We start from the raw sequence: 14,869 nt of genomic DNA, 5'->3' as shown, positions 1-14,869 counted from the left end.
TGAATACAGAAAAATTAAAACTGTGGTGCAATGAGTTTTGTTTGGAGGACTTCTTAATGTGTTGATGTACATCTTAAAATAATCTCTATACTCTTTAATAAAATTATGGAAAAAACTTGTTAGGGAACCTGTAACATATTCAAGTCAATACACTTTCATTAAACACACAAAGTCATTGTCATACACCAATGCTTCATTTTCTTTTTTTCTTTACAGTATTATCTAAAAATAATCTTAATGTGATTTTTTCCTTTGGAAAGCTGGAAGCAAAATATGAATTATATATCAAGACCAATCACTCAAGGTGCTTTCCTAAAGAGTGTCCTTGGAACCCAGTTGCTATTTGCACACACATTAATAAAGTGCAAAGCTTTAAATCTGATTGCTTCAAGTTAAATGGATGGGTCAGTGCCAAACAAATTGATCTCTTTCCCAGTGCACAGTCTATAGCAAACTATAACTCCATAACAATGAAAGGACTCCATTCAATAAATATTCAATTCAATAAATAAATAAATAAAATACAGACTTTTAAAGTTACCTGAGCACCCCTTTAAATGCTCTTTAGGACTGTATGTGCAAGCTGCATTATTTACCAGAAACTAAAGCCAACATACACTATTTAAAGAGAGTTTCAATATTTGACACAGCATGTAGGGGTTAAAGGCCTCATGACTGGAAAAAGGATCCCTGGACTGAGAGGACAATCAGTTCTCTCAAATGAAACAACCAGGGGTCAATGGTGGCAAAGACATACCTGGCAGTATCAAATGAAAGGATGACCTTTTGAGCAAGTTCTTGGTTTGACATTTAGAACTTCAATCCCTGTTTCAGGTGACCTCAGTAAATTGCCTTCTTTCTCTGTAACCCCCATGCCCCAGCTGGCAAAAAAAGGGACTAACGACCCTCTACCTCCACATTTAATGTTCTGTAACAATAATCATTAGGTACCTGTCTCAACAGAAAGAGATCAACCTTGGAAATTGATCTCTGAATAAAAGCTATGAAAACGTATCTTAACAAAACCCCAAACAAGCAGTGAACAAAAACAATGGCAAAAACAGCAAATCTCTGTACAGAAACCTGATTATACTTTTTTCTCTGCAAATTTCAGCAAGAAGACTTATTCACTTTATTCACTAAAAAGGTACTACTAAAAATGAAAACTATCAGAAATTATCCTTAGGACACAAAGTCCTTCCCCACAAAGGATACTGTCAGAGCTGCTTTTATTCCCTTAGCCCTCACACTGCAAAGGAAATGCTCCAAGACCTGAAAAACTTTTTTCTCTCTCAGAACATTTTGCACACAGGAGAAAAACCAGCAACAAAAACATGTCATTTCTACTGTCTACCAATATACAGCTTTGACTGGAGGACAACACACAAAGCAGCTGCACATCTGATAAGAGCTGCAAAGACAAACAGAGGCCACTCTTAATTTGTCATCCTGGGGCTCCCACAGCCACCATCCAAAAAGGTGATGTAAAACCAAGCCCACACAAAGTGTTCCCACTGCCAGCCTGTCCCTTCATTCCACATGTCCAATGCATTCCAGCCTTTGGAACCCTTGAGAACACCTTCCACATGGCTGCCCTCATAACTATTAGAAGATCTCACTACAGACCTTTACAGTAGTTTCTCCTTGCCCCTGTTTCTCTCCCCTGAGACCAGAAAATCTTGCAGACCTGTCCTTTCTCACTCTCTTCAACCCTTATACCTATCACCCCATTCCTCCTCTCCCTTCCACCTGCAGTCCCTCTAACACAGGGTTCACTTGATTGAAACTGTTCCTACTGACATTCACTTTTTTAGCCACACTCTAAAATTGTTAGTCTCTCCTGCTGGACTTGCCAGAAGCTTTTAATAGAGTTGAAGGCATTTCTCCTTGATAAACCTCCTCTTCCCAACACCTCCATCCTGGTTTTCCTCTCATGACACTCCAGCACTCCAGGGAATGCTTTCTGTGAAATTGTCCAAGTTCCCAAGGAGGGTCCCACACTCATTCACTCTGTAATCTTCTTTCTTTACATTAACTCCATCCAGCAAGCCAGCTACCAAAAAAAATCTCCTGTCATTCATATGCTGATGAGTCTTTATCTATGTCTCTGTGAGACATTTTTCCATATTCCGGTCAGTCTAAACTGACTGCTTTCAGGATATCCCTAAAAGCTTCATGAGGATAAGGAGATTTCTCAACACTCCCCCTTCAAAAGGCAAAGAAAATCCTTTTTTTCAGTCAAAATGGACAGCCAGAATATCAGACCTGCCAATTTGGACTACAACACAAGTGTCATCTTTGACTCTTACTTTTCATCCAGGATAAACGCAAAATCTCAGAGATTCTCTAGACATAATCTTTCTAATAAACAGGTTTTTTAACCCATCTGTAATGCAGAAATTCCTTTCCCAGCTCTGATGATATTACATATTGATTACTTCCAAGTTCATCTTTCTGACCTTAAGAATCACAGGCTCCTCTCATATCTCAGTGAAACTTCTGCTCCAAAGAGGATCTCTAGCTCCTTTCTTTGATCATTTCACCCAACTCTTCATATTGCTTCAACAGCTCCCTTGTTACCTGTCACATCAAAGATATGCTAACAATCTTCACTTCCAACACCACACAATTTTTATTCCAATCTTTCAGGTTATCTCTTACTCATCATGAAGATTCTGGCCTTAGTGTCAACGTCCTTCACCTACCCCTATTTATAAAAACATTTCCACAAGTATTTTTAAATCCTTCATTTGGTTTAGTTCAGTTTAATTTCTTATATTTTCAAATTTCTAATTTCTAAGATCATGGAATGAGGACACTTTGTGTCCCATAACAACATTCATTATCAATCCCTTTTACTCAACAGATATCTTTATCAGTCATTTCTTGCACACTGCAAATTCTTTAGGGGCACAAATTCATACTGCACCCAGCAAAACAACATCCCAGTTCATAACAAGCCACTCAAGTACAGCAAGCACAAGCACACCAGTTATAATAGCACCAAGAAAAGTAATTATTAGCATAGGACTCCACTCCCTTTCCAAAACAGCTCTTAAACCCTTGCTAGTTTTGTGGCATTTGCCACGCTCCAAGGTCCCAAGGTAAATGAAGTGACACCTGGCACTTGGAGCTGACGACACTCCACGCTGTTCCTCTGACACAGAACACTCCTTGCCTCAGGAAAAGGCAATCTCCTTGCACAGTTACCACTCTGTCTCAAGTTATAACCTTTATTTAATCAGATCTATCTGCTTGATGAACAAGGCTCCCAAACATTTCTCCCCTTGCATTTGCAGACTGCTCCCTCGACCCTCTATTTTGGATTTTCTAGGAACTCTACCCTTTGAGCTGTGAAGGAACAGACAAAACACTCAGTGTTGCTTCCTAAACAGGGGGAAGAGCCCCAAAAAGGCTCACTCTCACACCTACACTGGGTGCACAGAACTGGAAGAGGAACACAGCACCAGTCCTAGGATGCCTTCCTTGGGATTAATCTTAAACCCATGTAAATCTCACCTGAGCTCTTCTCTCCTTCAGAGCACTAAACTGTGTGCTGCCAGCAATTAATAAAGGCTTACATTGATTTTTTAATTAGTTTGAAACTAAAAATAAGTCTTGAGTAAATATAATTTTATTTCACAGGCTAAAAGCTGCTAAAACCTCCTGTGACAAGACGCCAAGCAGGTGTAAATTATTATCAGCAATTATTACTCATCCCTTCCAAGGATAATGGCCTTCTTCTGTGACCTCTGGGACAGCAAACAAAATGGATCAGTGATTTTCTCAATCCAGCACAACAGGTCTAGAAGTGCGTTTTAGGGGAGAGATGACTGTGCAGAGTCCTGTACTCCCAAGTCAGTCCCTGTGCTTAGAAACTTGGAAATAGCCAACCTGTACCTGTGATGTGCACACCCTGCTGTTGTAAGTTCAAAAATTTAATATTGAATAATTACAGTATGTAATTTCTAATCCTCAAAGCCAAGCTTCCCCCAGAACAGTCAGCTAAACGATTCACTAAATTTATATGAAAAAGTAAAGCTGGAAGATGGTAAATAGCTTCTTTATGGCCATTACTTTTCTGATTTTTGTAAGGCAAACATATTTTTCTCATGTATCTGTGCTGCTTCTGCCAGTGCCTTACAATAGGCAAACACTGGTATAGTGATGAAATGCAACTGCAGGAGCCTATTTTAAAATTAATCATCCATAATTAATTAGTAATATCTCCTTTCTGGCAAATTATACCTAAATTGCAGAAAATTATCCTTGCTGAGAATGATAAAGTCATCTACAGCTTTGCAGCATTTCAGAGAAACATTTTGCATATATTTATGTATTATAATGACCACAGATATGTCAGAGTATTCAATTCCATCTTGCACTATACTAAAAATACAAATGCATGGGAACTTTATCTTTAAATTTCACAATATTCAAGGGGTCACCCAAACAACCTGAAGTGAAATAATTTGGAAAACAGGTCTATGAAGGAGTAGGTGGAGAGAGGGTTAGTTTTTGATAGCCTTGCTATTTCAGTGTCCACTAGACCTGTCCTGTCTCAGCTCTGGCAAAAGCCAGCACTGAGTGCTTTAAAGGCAGTCCTAAAGAAAGTGGATTGTCTGTCCCAGTACAACACATGTCTGTTTCCAAATCATTATTAGATCCTGCTCCTTCCAAAAACCTCAAACATAAATTGTCCAAAAAACCCCAAACAATAAATGTCTGCCTCTGCTGACAGAGAGAATCTTCCCTATTTTAAGGTTAAATCTCTTCAGAATTCTACATCAGCAAATAAAAAATAACAAAAAATGTTGAAAAAAATGGCTTATTAAAAAACATTAATGAAGCTCACAACACAAATGAATGTTAATTTAAGATTTTTTAACCATTTTTTCAGCTAGATGTATGGCAAAGTTTCATTTGGACTTGATATCCTTATGTGTGGACAGCAGCAAAATTTTGAAATGACTCATGTTTTAGCAGCTGAACACCTGCAATGAAATGAGGACCCAAAAATGCACCGAGCATGAAGCGTTTGGAGCAGGAGGAAAGCCTGGTTCCTGTACATTCAGATTTAATGACATTTAAAAATGCATGATCCTCTATGTATATGTACCCAGTCATCAGATTCAGAAGATGAGCAGTGAAATCAGGTTCTTTCACAGCAGACATCATTGCTGACACAGAGAGACTTGGTAAAACTGCCAGTAAAGCAGTATTTAGACTCAAAAGGGCTTTGTGCACCTCCGGCCAGAGCATCCAATTTCCGTATTTTATTTTGCTCAATTGACCCACAAAGACTCACAAAACTGCTATCAGCTATTGCTAGATACACAAAACTGGATGCAAGCCTCCTGCCTCTCATGATTTCAACATCCAGGTTCAAAATCTCATGCAACATTCTAGTGGCGTAAAAAAAAAAAAAAATTAAAATTGTCACTTCTACCTGCAGTAGTAAAAGGAATTTCATTTAAATGAAGCTGTGTGAGCAATTCATAAATCATTTGTTCAACAATTTTCCCCCCTCTTCACAGTGTCTACAAATCCATGTAATTGAGTGTTCCAAACACATTTGATTGGGATCCCTGTGAGAATAACCCCATCCCTTGGATTAGTCATTGTGAAGAAAAATGTAGGAGGGTTTGTGTTTTGGGAGGTTTTTTGGCCCAGTGGAAAGAAACTTGCTTCAAAGCCAATTTATACCAGAATGGGAGGGCTTTGTTTACACTTAAGTTTTAGCAATTCAATGAGGTTTGCCTGGGCTTTAATTATAATTATTATTCTCTTTAAGCACAAAGAGTCTTTGCATATTGAAAATGTCAGCAATAGCAGACAAGATTTTAGCTCTAAGGAGGAAATAGAATACCAGAGGAGGATTTAGAAGAAATAAGGTGGGTACAATTTAACTTGAACTATTGAAAGAAGAATGGATTATTTCTACCATTCTGTTAGCAGCACTCACAAATTACTAGCAGCTCTTTAAACATAGAAATTGCCTTCTAAAAACAGAAGAGGCATTATTTTTTCCCAAAATTATTGAACAATATTTTGAGATGTTTGTATACTGTATATAAAACAGAGGTATGGACTAATATGTTGAATGTTTGTAACATAAATTAAAAAAAAAAAGAGAGAGAGAGAATTGAAGTGCTAAGTGCCAGAATATTAATATTGAACTTTTTTCCTGTTAAATTCCGAGAAGTGAATGTCCCTGGAAAACTATTTCATACAATTGCTTGTGGGTGCAAATTGTTCAAGATGCCATAAAATACTTCATTCAGCTCCACTCAAGTAATAGCAAGTCACCAACTGCAGGAGGGAAAAGAGAAGGCTGGAGCAGGGTTCTCGAACAGGTGCCAACTGAGAGTGCTCTGTGAGGAAGGAGCCCAGCATCTTCAGTGGTCAGGATTGAAGGAAGGCCACAAATCACTGTGAAATGACCCCAAAAGCCCAAACCAAAAGCAAGATATCTATAAAGAATCACTCAGAACACTTAGCAGGAGCTAGGGTGAAAGAGAAATAGAGAAGGCTTTGCTTTCCAATGAGGACACTGAGGTGATCATATAAACAGGGCAGAGATAAATTACAGCTGTTTAACACAGTGTTATACTGGAAATTTTTAGCTTCAGCTCAGATTGGAATTGCTGTGATTCACGTAACCCTGCCACATTGATAAAGCAGTTTTGTATTAATTTTTAAAGGAATTAATCTGCTCTCTTTTATTATAGTCTTCTTTTTTTAAACTTGCTTACTATCCTAAGCACGCAGAGAGTTCTGCTTTGGGCTGCAGGGATATGCATAGAACCTTCCTGCAGTCAGCTCACCAGCTTACGGGCAAGGCAGGCTCACAAGGAACTACAGCACCTTCAGAGATCCACCTCAACAAAAACATTTTTCACTTCAGTGAAGCTGCCAAAAATACAAGTAATGCTGAGTTAAAGGTTTTGTAAAGCTGATAATGCCTTCTATATTCAAGTCAATAACTACATGCAACTGTGTTATAGCCACCATTTCACTGCTGTTCAAAAGCAAAGGTTGTATATAAATACTGCAAAGAAGGATGAGTAAAGTCTCTGGAGCAATTGATATCACCTACATTTATAAAGGCAAATCCTATTAAAATACATATCCCAAATAAATCATGTATTCTTGAAGAATTAAGAAACCAAACCCTCCACAGAGGTCAGGAACTGCACACCTGCCACAGGAAACCTGAGAAGTGCTGAACTACAAGATCTTTTCCTCCTCTTCAGATAGGTTGTATATAAAAAGTACAAAGTCTAAACTTATTCACACAACACAGTTTCCTGGCAGAAGGGCTCCTGGGTCACCCAGAACATCCTGCACAGCAGTTCAGGACAAACTGCTAGCCTGATTTACCAGAGTGTTTTATCTGGTGAGCTCTTGAACGCCCTGCAGGACGATGCCTCCCTGAACTCTCCTGCCCAGCACTCCCCTTGTCCAACTGACCTCCCTGTTAGAAAGCATTCCCTCTTTAGCTTCGGGTCATTACTTCCTGTCAGACATCCCATGATCACCTTAAATAATTCCTCCTCCTCTGCTCATGTTTCCTCTCAAGTGCCTGGCAGCTCTATTCCCCCAGGCAGGCTGTATACAGAGTGTTCCTGAGGCCTCTCCTCAGAGGTCGTGCTCTCCCATCCTTTCATCATTTTTTTCACCTCTTTGAACTTCTTTCCATTTATTCATTTCACTGTACAGCCCTAATGATAAAAGCAATCCACACAAATACTACCTCTACTTGCAACTGAAAAAACACACCCATTGCTAAGTGAAAGAGGCAGGTGAATCCTCACTGTCTCAAGGAGGGAGCCTTTTGAGTCTCAGGTTCCTATGTCTGGGCCAAAGAAACTAACAGAAAAGGTAAAAGTGCTAAATCTTCCCATTTCTGAATTATCAGTTTTTCTTATCATCTTGCAAGTGGATCACATGCTTTTCAAAATATAAAATTGTTTTCCTGGCACACATACACCTGTTACAATTGAGACAAATATATCTGGGATTTCTACAGATGGAGAAAGGAACGTTTTTCTCAACTGTTTAAGGAGAGACACTCTTTAGATTAGGTCTGCTTCAGTCCCTAAATGCCCTTTTAATGCATAGCCTAAGATAGTTAACACATTTAATAAATGCATTTACCATCCCTATTCTGAATAAAGGCGGATTCCAGGTTTATAGCAATACCATTGAAAAGATGTTTTTCCTTTTCCTCTCCATTCTTATAGTCAAAGCAGTTTCATAACAAAACACTAAATCTTGAAAACTTAGGAAAGATCAATAATTTCTACTGCAGTAACCTTAGCACATGACAGAACCAGGCACTGAGATGTTAAGGCAGTTAAATGAGAACCATGTCTACATAAAAATTAGAGAAATTAAATTCTTCCACAATTCAAAAGTTTTTCACACACGAGATGGCAAAGTCTCCTAACTTTGTACATCCAAAATCAGATGAGATCTCTCTGGCCCACCCAAGAGGTTATGAGACTGAAACCCAGACTTGTATTTTTAGAAAGAAAAATCTATCACTTGCAGTATCAAACATGGCAAAATAGATCTTGTATCAGCTTCCAATGGCTGGTGTCTATGACTTCTGCTAAGAAAAATCTGTTAAATCTGCATATTTCAGCTTTCATAATCCAAACACTGTTCTTATTTTTGTTCTGCATTTCACCAGAGGGTTGGTGTTCAGCACCTGGCTCAGCATATGAAGATATGCTATTAGCCAACACATTTTAACAAAAATCTGGTTGAAATTTGTCAGACAGTTTTCCCTACTACAAAGTATCAACTCAGCAAAACTGAAAATCTTAATAAGAAACCTCTTTTTCACATGAAATTTTCCATTTCCAAATTTTAAACCTCTTTTTCCTCAATTCTTTTCTAACTGAGTTGAAGAAACAAGAAAAAAATATGTGAAAAATCTAAAAATAATACCTTACATTTCCTTCTACCATTACTACTTAGAATTTTTCAGAAGGCTTTCTTTAAAAAAAAAAAACTGGAAAAAAAACCTTCTAACAATTTCCAATGGTTAGAGTGAGATTCATAACAACAGTAGTTAGTATAGAGCAATATTTACCTATAGTAAAAAATACCAACTGTGGAATTGAGTAAAGCCATCAAAGGAATTTACTGCCACACATTGTGAGTGATGCATTTCAGTAAAATACATAAAAATGCGTATTTCATTTAAGCTGCAGGTTGTTATTCTAGACTCCCTGAAAATGTGCTGTAGATAATTAGTTGCACTTATTAACTGAGATACTGAAGAACAGCAGTCATTGTAACTCTCCACAAAATATAAGTTCACTCTGGGAAGGATTCTTCCCTACTCTGCACCTTGTATCTTCGAGCCTTTGGAGAATTCCTTTCTAAGATGTAAATTTTCTCTCTAAAGCTTTTCTGAATCAATCAAGATTCAATATAGGAAGATTGCCAAATAAATTACTTTTCATTTCTGCCCACTGTTAAACTCCTGCAGGGAGCTGGAAATATATCAGGGTCATTAGTCTTAATGCCTATAATACACAGTGCTTTAAGGTGAAGTGAGCAGTAAAAGAGTTTAATACAGTTTAATACTGGCCCCTACCCTGGAGACACCTCAGGGCTCTGACAGGGCACTCACCTGACTCACCCAACAACCCCAAAGCCCTGTGTGCTCAAGGGGGACACAACTGCCACCCAGCTGGGGTCTGAATAAAACATTTCCCTTTAACCTGCTTTGGAGAGTCTGTTAGGAGTCCCTGGCAATGTGCATTTCTGCTGGAGCTCTCCTATGAAAACAGCTGACTGAGCTGTGGAGAGCTGCACACACTTAGAGAGCATACAACTCCCTCATTCTTCTGCTGGAAAGGCCTGTGTGTGCACAAACCTGAGCAGAATTTATCCCTCTGCTTATTCTTTTCCAAACTACCTAGTTGCCTCATTTATTTAAGGTAAAATTTACCTTGTTTTTTAAAAAAGTCACCAATGAACACAAATGTGGGTAATTTACTAAGGCTAAGGCTGTTATGGTAAAAAAAACCCTAATGAGCTAATTTGAGTTGATTTTTTTAATTTAACAGGCTTTGATGGAGCAAAACTGATAATTGGAAACACACCCCATCCACATTTTAATTTCTTGGTTCAGTCATATCCCCGGTTAGTTAAAAAAAATTCAAACCCCTACTTTATTGCCAAAATCTTAGCTAATGAATACACAAAATTAAACTGAGGCTCAAATTCTCATTCTCAACTCTGACATAGAAAGCACTGTAAAATAATTCATTATTTAATATTAAGAAAGCTGGATAAAACTAATTAATGCCAAAACTTAGCCCACAGCACATTAATTAAAAGTTTGCCCAACAGCTACCTCCCTGTCCTAATTAGCATCCCTGATTTCAAGAAAGCACTAAGAAAAGAAGACAAACATATAATTCCAACTTTATATTTCATAAAAGATCTCTTTGATTCAACTTTCAACCATCAGTAACGTGCCCATTTAATACAAATTGGGAGACTTCCACAGCAAAGACAGCTCTCTCAGGCACATTGTGTTTCATTTCTAATAGATTATTGCAGATTTTCTGGTCACTCATTAACAGTGGTTGAAATCCAGGACAAAAGTATTGATACAGAAGACAATCAGACAAAAATGATTACCCCCTACAGAGCTGTGTATTTTATTATATTATATAATATCTTGCCCATATTGCCTCATTTGCATTAACCACAAAGCAAGCATTCCATGGAGCATATGACACTTGAGTCTGACAATCTTATTTGACATTAAACAACCAGCACTGTCAAAAGAGCAAAACATGGGTCATAATCCACATTTCTGCAATGTTGATGATAAAGAAAATGTGCACTGACCTCATTAATGAAAGTCTGGGCTCCCCGTGGGCTGAGGAGGAGGATGGCCCTTCGCAAGGTGTCCCGGTAGCGGTTCAGCTCCTCCGTTTTCATGGTGGTGAAAAGGTTGGAAAACACTCTGCTGATGTTCCTGTCCACTTTTTGTAATGATACATCAAGTCCCAGCCTGGAGGCCTGGTCAAGAAATCCCTGCAGCCCACGTATGTCTGTAACACAGAAGGAGGGGGGGAAAAAAATTAATTAATTAATTAAAAAGAGAAAAGAAAAAAGCCACTGTATGAAGCTCCTCCAGTTAGGCAGGCAGCACTAATTAGGTGGAAAACACTTTTTTTAAACTTTTTTTCCTGCAGTGCGCTCTGAAGAAGAGTATTCCACAAAGCCATTTTTCATAGTGAGTGCCAACAGGGAAACTCCATCAATTGCCTTTCCTGAGGTCTGAGAACAACTCTTAGGAAAAGCCAGTTCATGCATTTGGGTGACTCTGCAAGCCTCCCCTGAGGCTCAAAGCTATGGGGTTTAACACTGAACAAACAAAGTCCCACTCCAACAGAATCACAGGTCAAATGCAGAAATTTGGGAGCAGATAAATGAGCAGGGGATAAATCACTCATACCTAAACTTCTCACTTTCTATACCCTCACCCAGTTGCTTTTCCCAAGGAACAAATACAAGATCCAGAACATATACAGCCTTCCTTTTGACTTACCATTTTTCCTCCTGTCCTGGAAATAACCTGCCTAATCACAGATTTTCCATTTATCCATAAACTCATAAAAGAATACACAAAGCCCCAGTGGAATGACAATATATTTAAGTGTTTAAGAACAAAACAAAGTGGTTCAAAGCAGAGAAATCATGCAAACAAGCCCCTTCAAAATATATTCCTTTGAGCTCTGGGCCTCAACTTCAGGATTATTTGAAAAAATATATTTTCCTTAATGACATTTTTGGCCATTAACATGAAGGAATGCATTTCATATGTTCATGATGAAATCTGCTTGCTCAAACTGTATTCAATCTTCATTTATACTCTCAGCATTTTTCTCTAATAAATGTCTAAGGTTTTATTTCGTAGTGAAATTTAGAATAAGAAAAACATCTAAGCTTATATTGAACCAGGTTGCTCTCAAAATTAGCAGTGACTTGATCATAGCTGTACCATGTCCTTGGAAACCCTTGATTTTATGGGAAAAATGTCTAACTTGTCATGAATAACAAAGTATTGAAGCCTTTCACATTCATTTCTCACTCTTTTGTCATTAAATTTCAGCTCATGGGTGAAGCCAAATGGTGGAAGTTCGAGAAGGTTTACTGATCCCATAGTGAAATTTTCTCTTCAGAAAATGTCACTGTAACTAAACAATCTCCTCAAACTACATAGTACCAGCTGGTGGATAGTTTGGGGTTTTTTAAGTCCTGAAGTAGCCACGTTGTGACTCTGCTCAAGTCAGAGGATGGAGCCCAGTCCAGCTGCAGGCAGCAGCACTCCCTGCTGCCACGCCTGAGAGGGCTCTTAGACCACCCCTGAACATGGTCTTTCATGGGCACAGAATGCACAGGTGGAGTCCTTGTCATCCCCCTTAAAAAATGACATATGAAACCCAACATAAGTAACATCTTGTGAGGATACACCAGTTTAGCTCATGTGCAAGTGCAATATATTAGGGTCAACTACCAAATGTCAGATCAAAAAAAAAAAAAACAAGCTGCCTTGAGTAGCTTCATGCCTCTATCCAAACATGAGAATGCTTGTTAATATGATTAATTTGGCTTCAAAAATCAGCTGAACTGCAGAGAAACATCAGAAATAGTAGAAACTAAGCTTGGGGTGTGCCAACCACAGCAGAGTCCCTCTTGTGTTTTTAATTTTGGTTTGGTTGACATGATCATCCAGCCAGCCAGCCACACCATCAGGAAAGGTGCACTCATGAGGGCTGTGCTGATCTTTTCCTGCTCAACTCAGGCAAGTCTATAGCAGCTTTGTCCCACTGTCATAAACCTTAGACTTGCTCACCATCCTAAATTCCCAGTCACAGGGGAATTAAATCCCAGGAATGGGTATATTGTTATGCAGGTATTTCTGGAAAGCAACAGAGGACTTCAGCACGTGTATAACTGCTAAACATTGCAGGTGTGCTAAAATAGTGACAGTGACAAACAACTATAATTTACAGGTTAAAACATATCACAAAAGTTGTCAAAGTCAGTTTGGATTTTGTGAATTTACATTCATTAGACAGCATTCATTACTATACCTGTGCAAACTTTCTGGATATGTGTGACACAAAACACAAAGATTTTTCTTTCAATGATGTTTAGTCCTTCAAAATGAGTGCTGTGCTTAACAAGCAGTAAGAAAATTCCCTTTCTCATGGTTTAGTAACCACTTGTCTTTCTGTGCAAACCTCCTAAGGAAAGCTGTTTACAGAAGATTAACTGTGCTGATACTGCTCTGGGGGGTTTTGCCTCACGTTTTCAGCTGACCTGGTGAACTGCTGGTTAGAAATGTTCTTGTAGACAAATGCAAAATACTTGAGGCACTTGGTCAGACTATCTGGACTTAGAAGGGCATTGTATATTCCCTTTCAAACCCTTCCCCCAAGGAAAATGGACTATTCTCCAGTTTGAGAAATGGAAAAGATTCTGAGTTTTTCCAGTTAGGTGAGAAAGCAAAATCTGAGATGGATGAGATTGTCCAAGCTCAACTGTGCAAGCACAATCTGTGAGTTTTTCACAGATATAAGTGAATGTGAATTTATTCAGTGTTGGCAATTAGAAAGGACTGTGTGATGATGCCTTCCTGAATGCTGACATGCCTGCTCCAACTTGACACCAGGAAAAAGAAGGAGGCTTGGTGGGAATTCAAAGGTGGAAGTGGGAACTGAAGAGAATTGTTTGAAGAGGTGACTAACAATTTTAGGTGCCTACATAATGGAATCTTTTTCCACAAATAATTATTCACAACAATTACCAAGAGGGCAATAATTTCTTAAAATGTATCAGTGCACAAATACACAAACACATGCCTATATGCAGGAGCATCTGTTTATAAGACATAATAAATTAGGCTCAGTCTTATTTTGTCTGACATCACACAAGGAAGTGAGTGCCCTCATTTTTTCTCCTTCATTTAGAAGATCACAAGTCCATGCAACACTAAAGAAAAACTGAGCTTTGCTCCACAGCAGCTGAAACTGAAATATTCACAGGTACAGTTATGAATTTCTTTCTACTTCTCATAATCTATGACTGTTAATCCTTCATTTTCTTCAACACTAAAAGGAGTTTGATACAGTTCACATAGAATTTTATTAAAATAAAGGGTTCTATAAACAGTTTTGTCTGTTAAAATACAATTGTTTACTGTCCCTTGCAGTCTTAACAGTGATTATTTTATTAAAAAGTTTGGATTCTAATATTAGAGAGTTGTCCTGGGCCATTGCTAAAGAAATAATTCCTTGTGCACATTCATTTCACACTTTGTAGGCCAAGTATAGCAATCCAAATTCTCACTTCAGTCTTGAACAAAGGACAGACCAGTTTGATGTAGGTACACAACCAACAGCTACCTCTGCCTTCAGTCTTACAATTACTTGCTTTTCTCAGGTTGTAGCCCACACTTGGCCTTTGAAATCACATAGTCATACTTTAATTTTCTAATTGCCCCTCTGATTTTTGCATGCTCAGCACGAGGACTTTCAGAGGCAATATTTGAACATTTCCTATAAGAGAAGATCAGTTTCTTGAAGAGGATGAAACACTTTAGAAGGAAAACTGCACTAGAGAAAATACACTTCTCATACAAGGGATCCATGACACCACACAATAACTGGCTAAGTTTACAATACTCTTGTGTCAACCACAACCATGGAATCAGCAGGCTGGAACTGGAACCAGGAAAAAGTGAGACAAGTTAAAAAAAAAGGCAAATTACTTATGAACTTTGTGCCTCTTCTGTTACATCTGACCAGAGAGAGAATAGAATCTC

General features: G+C 38.4%; 1 protein-coding gene across 1 annotated transcript in view; it reads right to left on the bottom strand.

Moving 5' to 3' along the window:
• GRID1 (glutamate ionotropic receptor delta type subunit 1) overlaps positions 1 to 14,869 on the bottom strand; it is a 485,687-nt gene that overhangs the window by 208,137 nt on the left and 262,681 nt on the right. The window contains exon 4 of the mRNA XM_036385574.1: positions 10,882 to 11,087. Within this exon, the coding sequence (XP_036241467.1) occupies positions 10,882 to 11,087 (206 nt within the window). The remainder of the gene's footprint in view (positions 1 to 10,881; positions 11,088 to 14,869) is intronic.

The sequence above is a fragment of the Molothrus ater genome, chromosome 8 (assembly GCF_012460135.2).
Source record: "Molothrus ater isolate BHLD 08-10-18 breed brown headed cowbird chromosome 8, BPBGC_Mater_1.1, whole genome shotgun sequence".
In the NCBI taxonomy this organism is placed as follows: domain Eukaryota; kingdom Metazoa; phylum Chordata; class Aves; order Passeriformes; family Icteridae; genus Molothrus; species Molothrus ater.
This window is presented reverse-complemented; position numbering and strand designations above follow the sequence as displayed.